This window comes from Lepidochelys kempii, chromosome 10 (assembly GCF_965140285.1).
Source record: "Lepidochelys kempii isolate rLepKem1 chromosome 10, rLepKem1.hap1, whole genome shotgun sequence".
Taxonomy (NCBI): domain Eukaryota; kingdom Metazoa; phylum Chordata; order Testudines; family Cheloniidae; genus Lepidochelys; species Lepidochelys kempii.
The window spans coordinates 56,378,379-56,392,282 of record NC_136389.1 but is presented as its reverse complement, the minus strand read 5'-3'; the positions used below and the strand labels follow the sequence as shown (position 1 = coordinate 56,392,282).

At 44.1% G+C, this 13,904-nt stretch overlaps 1 protein-coding gene across 6 annotated transcripts in view; it reads left to right on the top strand.

The window, feature by feature from the left end:
- The first annotated feature begins 6,002 nt into the window (after positions 1-6,002).
- Positions 6,003-13,904, top strand: part of TJP1 (tight junction protein 1) — a 308,783-nt gene continuing 300,881 nt past the window's right edge. For all 6 annotated transcript variants that reach the window (XM_073303700.2, XM_073303698.2, XM_073303696.2 and 3 more), the window contains exon 1: positions 6,003-6,184. In XM_073303700.2, coding sequence (XP_073159801.2) covers positions 6,018-6,184 — 167 coding nt within the window. In that variant the 5' untranslated portion in view covers positions 6,003-6,017. The remainder of the gene's footprint in view (positions 6,185-13,904) is intronic.

The window sequence follows — 13,904 nt, the reverse complement described above, 5'->3', positions numbered from 1 at the left end:
AGCGGCCACATTTCGGTATGAGGAGTGCTAGGGACTCTAGTATATGGTTACTTTGACTCAAGTCTGTGCACTGCAGTGTGGACACCAGAGGCCTTGGTTTGAGCACAGGTTAGAAAAATCTTAACATGGGGTTAAAACACAATGTAGATGCTCAAGCCTGGGGTTCCCTAACATTGGTCATCTGACTCAAGTCCCACTAATCCTGGGCTTACACGGCAGTGTAGACATACCTGGGTCACAGATCCAAATGACAAAGCAGCCTGTTTCAGAGACTTCCCTGCCTGGGAGAGCTACATTAATACTATGATTATATTTGAGTAAATGTTGAAATGTAATGGAATATCTCATCTTGAAAAAGGAAGTATTATGAGAAGAGGGGCTTCTTGTTAAGAAGCAAGACTTTTAGGAAATTCAACTAATAGTGGAGCACAGTTATTTAATGACAAATTTTAATGACAATGCTCTATCATGTTAGATTCTGGAATGCTAAAATGTCACTTTACCTATTGAAGTGTATAATATGAATTGTTCATGTCATATTAAATGCTGCAGTAGTGTAGAATATCCCCAATGTGTATTCTGAAAACTCCTTGCTAATGCTTGACAAAAAAGCCTTATGAGGAAAAAAAAAGTATATACTAAAGATATGGGACCTGTTGGCCAGAGAGTTGTGGATGATACTCCATGTCCCATTGATGAACGTATGCTACTAAGGTCTGGTCTACACTAGGAGTGTGGGGGATTGATTTAAGTTACGCAACTTCAGCTACGTGAATAACATAGCTGAAGTCGACGTACTTAGATCTACTCACCATGGTGTCTTCACTGCAGCGAGTCAACTGCCGATGCTCCCCCGTCGACTCCGCCTTCGCCTCTCGCTCTGGTGGAGTACCGGAGTCAACGGGAGAGCGCTTAGCAGTCGATTTATCGTGTCTAGACTAGACGCGCTAAATCAACCCCCGCTGGATCGATCGCTGCCCATCAATCCAGCAGGTAATATAGACAAGCCCTCAGAGTTTATTAGGTACTGTGTGTGCTGTGCCCATTCCTTTGTTTCAGTTATAAATTCTGTGGCCTTGCCTGGATTGGGAAAATTGGGACCACAGGTCCAGTGTGGAAGCTGCAGGTGCAGACAGAATTTGGAAAATATTTTCCACATCAAACTAAATTACGATTTTCAGTAGATTTAAATATTGGTAGATTTTTTTCTATTAGCTAGTCCTCTTCTGAGAGAGCTACAGTAGGTTCAGGTCAGTGCTCCACGAGCTCATTATTTTTTTAAGAGCTCCTGCTTTAGGAAGAATCAGGCTTTGTGTATATCACATCCCTGCAGTTTCTGATTTGAGAGTCTTCAGGGGTTAGGGCAGGAGAGAAACATGTTTTTGACTTAGAATGAAAAAGCCCAGCTTATTTTTATATTTATTATTATGCATTTATATCATAATAGTAAGGGTGCTGTTATGCATTTGTGGGCCCATTTTTGCTAAGTCTTGGACAAATACAGCTGAAGACATAGCCCCTGCCTCAAATTATTTACCTTCTAACTAGATTGATCTTTTTATTCCATCTGAACATATTAAAAAATAAAGGTGAAGGCATAATTGAAGAGGATATTATAATGTATGTAAACACAAACACTAAAAATAGATCCACAGATCCATGTCTATCTTCCTGCACAGGCTCATAAAGTGAATTTATAGTCTCACATGTGACTCTGTAAAAATGTCATTGTAGGGCTCCATGTTTATCCGAGCAATAATTTCATATCAAGATAGAACTAGTTTATAAATTATATATATATGTATTGTGACAAAGTTCCTCCTCTACCTTGCGCTTATTGGCAGATTTGCTGGCCTTGGAGCTTCACGGTAGCCCTCAGTTTGGCTGTTTTCATGAACCCACAGACCAGATCAACTCCTCCTGTGTCTGCCCAGGAGTTGGGAGGTTTGGGGGGAACCCGGGCCCGCCCTCTACTCCGGGTTCCAGCCCAGGGTCCTGTGGAATGCAGCTGTCTAGAGCGCCTCCTGGAACAGCTGTGCAACAGCTAGTTCCCCATGGCCTCCTCCCAACACCTTCTTTATCCTTAACTTTTGTAGTGATAATCAGGATGGCCCATTTCAAACAGTTGAAAAAGTTTTTTTTCTCCTGCTGATAATAGCTCCCCTTAATTGATTAGTCTCGTTACAGTTGGTATGGCAACACCCATTTTTTCATGTCTCTGTGTATATATATCTTCCTACTGTAATTTCCACAGCATGCAGCCGATGAAGTGGGTTTTAGCCCATGAAAGTTTATGCCCAAATAAATTTGTTAGTCTCTAAGGTGCCCCAAGTACGCCTTGATTTTTTTGCTGATACAGACTAACACGGCTACCACTCTGAAAGTAGAAAGTTGTATTCCCCACCCCTACTGTTTCTCTTGGCCAGAGTTTAATTTATTGGTTGTTTTTTAAAATTAAGCAATTTCCAATTTTTTAAATGTTGGATCTATTAGAAGAAGAAGAAGAACCCATGAACTGTTTCTTGAGAGCTATAGAGGATCAGGCCAATGTGAGAGACACTGAGCCAGTGCTATTCGAACCTTCCTATTTATGATATTGTGGAATCCCGGGATGTTTCCACTAATCCCAGATTTCCTGGCTCGGAGAACAAAACTGTTATGTCCCAGCCACTGTTGTGACCATAACAATATGATTATTATAATATGATTTAATTAACATCTGTTATACTTGTGAGTGTAATGCTGGCATTTCTTATCTCCTGATGTATGGAATAGGCCTTGGTAGAATATAGTCTAGTATGATTTTGAGGCACCATATGCATTTTAAAAAAGGAAATTTCTGATATTTGAGTCTTGCAAGTGAAAATATTTTAAGGTATATTTTTTCTTTCTTAATGAGGCTGACAGCACTTATTTAACTCATCATGGTAAATACTACAGCTCATACAATTCACACATCTGTAATATCTTGGTACAGCTTTGTTACTTCATCTTTAATATGGATTGGTGACACCTGTACTCTACAAAATGTATACACCCTTAAATAATATAGGGCCAGTCCACTGACCTATTCTGCCAATTGAGATGGGTAGGATTATGAGTTTGGACTATCACTCGTAATCTTGAGAGCACTGGTGGTAGAGCTTTCTCTATTGAGGCGCTGTGAGCCTGGAATGCTATTTCCCAGTATTCACACCAGAGCATATCTGTGGCATCTTTTGTGCCAAGGCCCAAATTATTGTCTGTTGGGGGGCTTGTTATATTGTTTTAGATCTTCTCTGTTTTATGTGGACATTAAAGATCCTTGGACATGTTTTGCTCTGGTATATGCAGCCAAAAAAACTCACATTGCTATTGATCAGTCTGTCAGCTAAATGCCTGCCTCCACCCCAGAGATATTTGCACCTCAGTGGTTCTGTAAGTACACAGAAAGCATGGTATGATGATATACTGTTTATCACTTTATATACTGTATGTCTTTAGAATGTCTTTGTTTTGTAGTCACCTACAGAGTGGCATATGTAAATATTAGTGAACTTTGGGGTAAAAGGCACAAAACAGGTTTAAGAAATTATTATTTGTATTATGTGTTGAGTATAAGGTTCAACACATAATTATTTTTAGTTATTTTTGTTAAGGTTCCCAAAGAATGGATATCTAGGAATGAATATATCACATTTATAGGTTTGATTTAATGGCCATCTGCCTTTTAAATCTATAATTTCTTTGGATGTGAGAGAATCAGGAATGATGTTTATGTTCTTTCTGCTGTTGATTCATTAAGCTTTGCATAGGAATTCCTATCTCTGTGGTGCAGAGGTGAATGTGGGCAGGGGATCCTCAATAACCCTGTTTCTAGTCATTTCTCTCTCTCTCTTTTCAAAAGGAGGTTTTGATTTAAGGTGCTACTGCTGGGAAGCTCCCCAGCCCCTATGCCGGAACACAGTGGTCATGGCCTCGCAGCAGCCAGTTTGCGTTTGATGCGGTGTTTGGCTCCATAGCCTGATTACAGCTAAATCACAAGTGATGGTGGCAGCGGGTGGGGGTGGGGATTAAAATACCATGGGGCTATTCTAGGCGCTAATGAGATTAGAGCAGTGAGGACAGAGACCCAGAGGGGAGAGGGTAGCGCCGGGCTCGGAGCATGGCAGCGGCAAAGATGCACTGGGTAACTGAACTGTCCGTGGGATAGGGCATAACACTGGAAGGAGGGAGGGGTAGACCCCAGCTATCGGAGACGGACGGGGAGAGGGAGAGTCCAGGGGCCCAGTGATGGTGGGCGGGAAAGAGAGCCTCCCCACAGGAACCCCCTGGGGTGGGAGTGGAGCTGAGAGAGAAGCCCCCAGATGCTCAGAGAGATGGGGGTGTCAGAGAAAGCCCCCCCCAGGTGCCTAGAGAGATGGGAGGGTCAAAGAGAGGTGCCCAGATGGATGGGGGGAGGTCAGAGAGAGGTCCCCAGGTGCCCAGAGGGATGGGGGGTCAGAGAGAACCCCCCAAGAGGAATGGGGGTCAGAGAGAGGCTCCCAGGTGCCCAGAGGGATGGGAGGGTCAAAGAGAGGCCCCCGAGAGGGATGGGGGGGTCAGAGAGAGGTCCCCAGGTGCCCAGAGGGATGGGGGGTCAGAGAGAACCTCCCAGAGGAATGGGGGGTCAGAGAGAGGCTCCCAGGTGCCCAGAGGGATGGGGGAGTCAGAGAGAGGCCCCCAGGTGCCCAGAGAGATGGGGGGTCAGAGAGAACCCCCCAGAGGAATGGGGGGTCAGAGAGAGGCTCCCAGGTGCCCAGAGGGATGGGGGAGTCAGAGAGAGGCCCCCAGAGGGATGGGGGGGTCAGAGAGAGGCCCCCAGGTGCCCAGAGAGATGGGGGGTCAGAGAGAACCCCCCAGAGGAATGGGGGGTCAGAGAGAGGCTCCCAGGTGCCCAGAGGGATGGGGGGGTCAAAGAGAGGCCCCCAAGAGGGATGGGGGGTCAGAGAGAGGCCCCCAGGTGCCCAGAGAGATGGGGGGGTCAGAGAGAACCCCCCAGAGGGATGGGGGTCAGAGAGAGGTCCCCAGGTGCCCAGAGGGATGGGGGGTCAGAGAGAACCCCCCAGAGGGATGGGGGTCAGAGAAAGGCCCCCAGGTGCCCAGAGGGATGGGGGGGTCAAAGAGAGGCCCCCAAGAGGGATGGGGGGTCAGAGAAAGGCCCCCAGGTGCCCAGAGAGATGGGGGGTCAGAGAGAACCCCCCAGAGGGATGGGGGTCAGAGAGAGGTCCCCAGGTGCCCAGAGGGATGGGGGGTCAGAGAGAGGCTCCCAGGTGCCCAGAGGGATGGGGGAGTCAGAGAGAGGCCCCCAGAGGGATGGGGGGGTCAGAGAGAGGCCCCCACGTGCCCAGAGAGATGGGGGGTCAGAGAGAACCCCCCAGAGGAATGGGGGGTCAGAGAGAGGCCCCCAGGTGCCCAGAGAGATGGGGGGTCAGAGAGAACCCCCCAGAGGGATGGGGGGTCAGAGAGAGGCTCCCAGGTGCCCAGAGGGAGGGGAGTCACAGTGTCCCCGGGACGGGAATGCCCAGGGTACCTGGTGAGGGGAGGTGGCAAAGCGATTTCCCCCAGGTAAGTGGGCTAAGTGAGGGAGAAAGGGTTTGACCCCAGGGTAGGGGGCCGGGAGGGAGGGAGCGCAGCAGGAGGCGGGGGAGGAGAAGCACGAGAGCTGGAGGGCAGAGGGGAGAGGCGCGGTAGCAAAAGGAGGAGACAAGTGTGAGCTGTGGGGGGAGGCAGAGGGAGAGGGAGTGCGGCAGGAGGCGGCGGAGGAGGAGAGCGTCAGCTGGGACAGAGATAGAGAGAGCGCGGCAGGAGGAGGAGGAGGAGGAGGAGAGCGTGAGCTGGGGGGGCAGAGACAGAGGGAGCGCGGCAGGAGGAGGAGGAGGAGGAGGAGAGCGTGAGCTGGGGGGGCAGAGACAGAGGGAGCGCGGCAGGAGGAGGAGGAGGGGAAGAAGCGCGACGCAGGGACGGCAGATGCCTGGAAATAAAAATTTGATGATTGCATGCAGCGGCTGGAGAGACTCTGTCGGTGGCGGCGGCGGGGACGAGGCAGGGACAGGGGGGGCGACGGCAAAATGAAGTATCAGAAATACCTGACTGTCTTGCAGATGGCCATAGGGGTGACCGCCTCCAACAGGGGCAGTCTGATGCCCTTAAAGAGGAAGCTGTGGTGAGTAGGCACAAAATGGGCAGGAGAAAGCCAGGTTGCTGCCGGGCGCTGCATGCAGGATGATGGGGGAGCCGGCTGAACCTTGCACCTTGTCACACACGTTGCTTTGTTCCTGGGATTGGGGTCTGGGCGGAGATGAATAAACAGTGCATCCTGGGCAAGGCGCATGGACTCATGTCGGACCTACCACTGCCAGGCATTTATTGTTGTTTTGTTGCAGAAATTATGGTCCTAGTTAAAAACAGATCAGGAAATAATTTAAAAAGGGGCCCCAGATGTTTCATAGAAAACACCACAAGGGAAAGGTCATGAGGAATTATTTACCAATAGTAGTTTTTAAAAAAATCAAAGACAAATCATTATGTTCAGCCTTTTGTTGAAGGAACTGTCCATTTACCCGCTACAGTTTTCTTTTATGAAAACGTCTTGATTTTAGGAAGCACCCAACTGTAAGCCTCTCCATGGTTCAAAAGGGTAATTCTCAGAATAATAAATGTTTTGAGAAAGAAACAACAAACATTTGTCAAAATAAGATAATGGCAGCTCCTTCAGAAAGGTGCAGGGGTAGTTACAAGGAAAGTCTATTGTAGGCTACAACACAGAATATTATAGGCATGGCAGTCTGATTGTATATTTTCTTTGATTGTTTTATAGTTGTTTCTTTTATCTGTAGTATGAATAAAGCCTGACTTTGAAATGCCAACCCACTATTTTCTTGACAGGTGTGAATCTCAAAAAGGGAGGTGCAATATCTAAATATAATATTATACTTTTAATTTCAAAATATATGTATTTTTTCTTTGACATATTTCTTGTGGTTTTTGTGGTTACTAGTTGGTGAGCTAAGCTGATTTTCTAGATGAACTGACAATATGTTAAGAAAAATATATAGTACTGTAAAACTGCAATGTGGGTGAGTAGGACACCAGGAAGCATGGCAATACCCAGTCACTCTTTTGTCTTGTAAGGAACCACTGTTAACTTGATTGAAGCAGTAGGATGCATGTCATTATCAGAACAAATTATATTAAGGAGACAATCTACCTGACTGCAAAGCCAAATTTTCTGGGAAAAACATCCTAGATCTTGAATTGAAATTGCACCTTAAGAAAAAATATCTTCATAAGATTGAGAATGAGACTTGAACAGTAGTGTTCTTATGGATTCCTATCACCATGGCCATGGGTCACAGTGAAAGAGTGTAAAATGTCTGAGAAAGAAGTGCTAAGACATGCTGTTTAACAATGAGGTAGCTTTAAAATGAACTGTTATCACAAACAGCATCCTGTGACAGCACATATTTTATACTTTCTGCGGATCTTGGCATTATTTTATTTTGTCCTTATTCTCACATGGTCATCCAGAGCAGGCAATGTCAAGGCAATACATAAAACAGGGAAGCAGAATAAAATTGCTATAGGCCAACTTCATTAGATTAACATTTTACTTGATTTAAGCTTCCTTTAACAACTGTTTTCCGAAATATACTTTGCTATATTTGTTTCATAGTTTGTCTTTTTATTTCATTGCAGAAAATGTAAAATTTAGAAAACGAATTTAACATTCTGGTATTTTAAAAAGTCACTTAGGTTTATGTGAAGTATATCTAATAATCTTTCTAGCACGAATAGTGAACCTTACTATAATGTTTATAGAAAATGACATTATTTTAGTGACCTAATTTGGCAAAAACATATTCTTGTTAACTGTTAACACACAAAACCAAATATTTTCCTTGGAAAAAATATTCTTTCATGCGGTTATCTTTGATTATCCTAAGAAAACCCACTTTTGTACTGTAGACAGTGGTTTGGGTTTGATTATGTCAGAAGCATAAAGTGCTACTACCTATACTCTTCTCTCAGCAATGTCATTCCTTTTCACTTTGCTGATAGTGCATGCTGTATACAGTAATGTAGACGTCCATTTACTTCAGTGAGAATTAGATCAGCCCTATATTTCCTAGTTTTATGGTGAAATTTCCCTGCTTTCCGAGGGACAGATAAGACATATAGTGGGTCCTAAATGAGGAACAGACATTTGTTTGTTGAAAGAAAAATATGCTATGTACCCAATGTCATTTGAGTTAGGTTGTTGATGGTCCGGGTGAAAGGATCAGACAAAAACATGTTGCTTTTTTCTGTATAAGAATTTGTGCCAATTACTTAAATCCTTATATTTTACATCTTTAGATTAGTGTTTCAAATTGTTATCTCCCTATCAGTGGGTGACAGTGGGGAACTGTGGGTTTCAACTTTGCATTAGGAGCCTGAGTAGGGTCCATATGAGATTGTCTCTGTGGGTATGTGTCTGTGGGTGAAATAGTAATTTCCGCTATATTTAAAGGTATGCTTAAGTGTTATTTGTAATTAAGATTTTATTGTGATTTAAGTTTAGGTTTTTTTTCAAATCATATATAAAGCTTTGTTTTTGTGAAATAAATATATTAATTTTTATTATGTAAATCAATGCAATATATTACAAAAATGCAAAGCAAAAGGTACATACCACACATCATCAATAGTTTCTAACCTGATGTACAGAAAGAAAATGTATAAATCAGATTAGTTCATACTTTTAATATGGTCAAATGGTAGCATATTCTTCAAGTTTATAAAAATGAGAATTTCAGTATTCTTTTTTTCCCAGGCAGATTCAGAAGTTGTTTTATATGTTAGTACATACTGTAAGTGCAAGCAAAATAAATCATTTGATAAAAAAGGTTTAAAATATTTATCTTTTGTTTGTGGAGATAATCCACCTGAATCCTACTGAATGAAAATGAAAAAGGTAGCAGCAATTGTTTATTTCTTTATAGAGCATCTGCCACTCTAATTTCCTCCCACTCTCCCCCGCATAAAAAATTGTAAGTCCTGTTTTGTGAAACACAAAAAGCACAACTACAAGATCAAAACAAAAGAGATGGATGCTGGATATCTCATGGGATGGGTAATTGGCTATAGAAACATTCATCTCTAGGATGCCAGTTCAAACCCAGTCTATGTTATCATTGTCTGACAGTTGTTTCCATTTCATATCTATTTAGTAGGCTATATTAAGTGAGTCGGATGTTCCCAGTCTTATTCCCAGGTGGCAAAACCGCCATCATACTTGGCAGTAATTAGCAGAGAGGCTAAAAAGTGACTAAACTCTTTCCTGAGAGAGGTCCCTCTGTCCAGGTCAGAGCTGAGGCAGTGAGGGAAGCTTGCAGTACTGCTGCCTGTGTTTCACCTGTTTTGTGAATAAAGGCCTTCACTTCCCAAGTTGTCAGCTGGCACATTTTATGAGCATGAAATTCACTTTCTATAAAATAAACTATTATTTGCTACATTACATTTAAAATTACGGTTGCAGATGTGCACTTTTAAGACTTTCCAGTAGAACTACTGCTTTCAAATTTGAATAGGATTGTGGGTATGGAGAATTGTGAATCCTTTATTTTGACATTGAACCTTGGCTATACCAGCTGTTAAAGAACAGAACTACAAATCTGAGATGTGGTAATCACACAGAGAAAATTATGTCAGTCTCTTTAACCTTGGTAAGACAACCCAGGATTTTTACTGTCAACATCAGCTTATAGTTGGTTTGGGTTTTTTTAAGGTAGAGTGCAGCATGAATTAACACACCTGCTAAATTACTTAAGGAAAATAAACTACTGATGTGTAAGAATCTTAAAACAGTAGGCCAAAGTCAATATTTACTGAAATCCCAATACCTGCAAGCGAAATGTATTGTAAAATAGATGATGTCATGTAATTAATACATGTAATTTCCTACTAAACTGGGAGTAAGGTTTTAAGTAAGGTTTTTTAATGTCTAGACTTTAAAGGCCTTTCAATGGAGAGACAATTTCTGTAAGAAATATATGTGAAATCAGGAGAGGATTTTAGTGCGAAAAATAAATCACAGTCTGTGAGAGTTCTAAAAGAATCTTCCATCTTCTTTGTTTCGTCTTGATCCTGCTCCCACTTAAATCAGTGTTAGGACTTCTGTTGACTTCAATGGTGCAGGAATGAACTCTTTGCGAGAACGCTCAGAAAACAAGATATAACATTCTGTCAATTGTATCCAGATTATTATGGCAATTGTTAAGACAAATGTGGGTAGTGTAAATATGAGACTTTTGTATATGTTTTGTGGTTGTCTGAGGTGACCCATAGTTTAAAGAAAAATATGTAATGTATCAGATTGAAGAAATTACAGATACATTGCTTCCACAAGGTAATTTTCCCCCTGCCCATGGTTTGGGGCTATTATTAACAAGACATATGAATAACTGGGACATAATGATTCATTTAGAGCTTGATCATACACAGTGCTGAACATTCTGGTTCCAATCCAGCATAGAACTTAAGCACCTACTTCATTTCAAGCACGGTAGTCTAACTGAATTCAGTGGGGAGCTATCCACATGTTTAAAGTTAAGTACATGCATAAGTGCTTTGCTGTATTAGAATGTTCAGCATCTTGAAGAGCAAGATCAAGCCTTTATAAAAGGATGCATGTGGTGTCATGGCAAACCTGTGAGGAAGTTTGCACAGCAGCAGCTGCCTGCACAATGCCTGGTTTTTTAGTCTTTTTTTCATGAAAATCAAATTGGCCCTATCACTCATCATTTAAAAACAAATACTACTGCAATATGGAATGGCTTTCAAGTCTTCTCAGGGTAATCAGTAGGAATGAATGTTAGCCCTTCCTGTCTTTTGTTGATATCATTGATCATGTTCAAGTGAGTCCTACTCAGTGATGAGCTGCCAAAATCTTAACAACGGGTTCCCTCCTCACCCTACGAGGGGGTCGTTGCCGCCCCCTGCCCCCCGGGACTCCTGCCCCACCCAACCCCCCCACGTTCCTCGATGCCCCCCCCGGACCCCTGCCCCATCCACCCCCCTCCTCTGTCCCCTGACTGCCCCCAGAACTGGGCAGGAGGGTCTCGTGGGCCACCGTAGTGGGTGCCCACCCCACCCCTAAGAGCCAGAGGCACCTGCCAGGGGGCGAGGTGGGGAGTCCCGGAGGTGCTTACCTGGGGCAGCTCCCAGGAAGCATCCGGCAGGTCCCTCTGGCTCCTAGGGGCGGGGGGGCATAGCTGGGGGGGAGCAGGGGGAGCGGCCACTCCCCCACTGATCACATCAAAAGTGGCGCCTTAGGCACCGACTCCATGGGTGCTCCAGCCCCGGAGCACCCATGGGAAAAATTTGGTGGGTGCAGAGCACCCACCGCACCCTGCGCCTGCCCCCAGATCACCTCACCTCCGCTCCACCTCCTCCGCTGAAGGCGCTGCCCTGCTCTGCTTCTCTGCCCTCCCCCCCCGCCCCCCAGCTTCCCGCGAATCAGCTGTTCGGTGGGAAGCCTGGGGGGGCTGAGAAGCAGGCGGCGGCTTCACACTCAGGCTAAGGGTGGTGGAGGTGAGCTGGGGGGGGGGTGCGGGTGGCCCTCCTTGCACCCTCCCCCCCAGCTCACCTCCTCCTCCTTGGGCCTGAGCAGGAAGCGGCGGCCTGCTTCTCAGCCTGCCCCAGCTTCCCGCGTGAACAGCTGATTCGCGGGAAGCCTAGGGGGGCAGAGAAGCAGGCGGCAGCTTCACACTCAGCCCGAGGGTGGCAGAGGTGAGCTGTGGCGGGGAGCGGTTCCCCTGTGCGCCCCCCCACCCCCGGGTTACCTGCTGCGGCGCGGGTGGCCCTCCTCGTGCCCCCCTGCCCCAGCTCACCTCTGCCTCCCTGGGCCTGAGCGGGAAGCTGCAGCCTGCTTCTCAGCCTGGCCCAGCTTCCCGCGTGAACAGCTGATTCGCGGGAAGCCTGGGGGGGCGAAGAAGCAGAGCGGGGCGGCGTGTTCAGGGGAGGAGGCGGAGCGGAGATAAGCTGGGGCCGGGAGTGGGGCGGGGAGCTGCTGGTGCGTGCTCTGCACCCACCAAATTTTCCCCTTGGGTGCTCCAGGGCTGGAGCACCCATGGAGTCGGTGCCTAAGGCGCCACTTTTGGCTGGTTAAATTTAGAAGCCCTTTTAGAACCGGTTGTTCCTCGCGGAACAACCGGTTCTAAAAGGGCATCTAAATTTAACAACCGGTTCTAGCGAACTGGCTCCAGCTCACCACTGGTCCTACTGACATCGTCACTTCTTTTTTTAGCAGTGGGGAAGCTTGGCTTCCAATGTCAAGCTACTAAAGTTTCAAGTACTCATAGTATAGTGAGAAAACAGATATAAGTCCTATCAACTTAAGATTCTGAATTTTTAATTTTTTTCTCTTCTGGTATTGCTTATTGTGAAAATATTCAGTTACTGTGTGACCTTCAACTGAACATTAACTGTAGTGACTTTAAATATTGTTTTTCAGAGGAGCATCAGTAGGAATATACACAAAATGTGAAAATGTAAATGTCTTTATTCCATACTTTTCTGAGTGAACTGTTACCACCAATAAGAGAAATAACATTTAACTTTGTTCAACACCTTGCAGGGCAAGATCAAGCCTTTATTGAAGGATACATGTGGTGTTATGGCAAACGTGTGAGGAAGTTTGCACAGCAGCAGCTGCCTACACAATGCCTGGTTCTAATATATGTTATTAGTCTTTATTGAAGGATTCATGTGGGGTTATGGCAAACATGTAGTGAAGTTTGCAACAACAGTAGTCAGCAATAAGAGAAATAACATTTAAGTTGTATTTATAAGATTAAATTTGTACTTAAATATTGTATTGAAATTCTGTAATTACTCCAGTCGCATAACATTCCCACTGAAAGTAAACTTGAGTAGGCCATTCAAAGTCTGTAACACTAGTTAAATAGGAAGAAGAGCTGCCTTGGAAATTGTGTTAAATTTTGAAATACTATTAAATGTAACTGACATGAATAGAACACATTTTGAAATTAGTCCAGTTTGTTTCAGCCAAAATTTATCTGTGACACTGAATGTTTTTAACTCTTTGTAGCACAAGCAAGAAATTAAACAGCAATGCACGTTTTAGTGCATAATATGTATACATTTTATTGGATAATATTTAATAACTGTGTTTATTCTTTTACTGTGTGTTGTCAACAAAGCAAACCTATATCTAAGTTGTTATTGTTCTTGCAGCATGTAGAAAAACTGCTGAATGTTTTGGCCTTTTCTGAAAGCTATAATATCATGCATTATAAATAGTTTAGGTAATTTTTTGAACATACATTCTACCTAGTTATGTTATGTCTTAAGTTGTCTCTTGATAGATGGATTACTCATGAGTCAGTGAAGTTTGGTATCTTGTTAGGTTAGCAGATTTGCTATAAGTGAATGGAACAAGATCCCTAAAATATATTACATACTTGACTTTATTTAGTTTCTAGAAAAATAATTTAGATAGATTTACAAAAATACATTTTCTGATCAATGGGAATGAAATTTACAAAGATACAATATCCCATCAGGGACTAGTCAACGTCGAAGTCAAATAGACTGTTTTTCTGAGTAAGGATTATGGATGCTAAGTAAGGTTTGCAGGCTCAAATTGAGGTTTTCAGATTAGTCAGAATTTAAACAGCATAGTTTTTCAAAAGTTACTAGTTTGATTTTTCAGTGCCTTAGGTTGCCCAAGCTGAACCTTATTAAAAGGACCTGATTTTCAGGAAATACCAAACACACACTCTCTCTGAAAATCAGGCCTGTTCAAAGTGTTTCAAACGGGGCACTCAGAATCACTAGTCACTTTTGAAAATCTTGACTATTTCTAATGTATCTAAATCCAC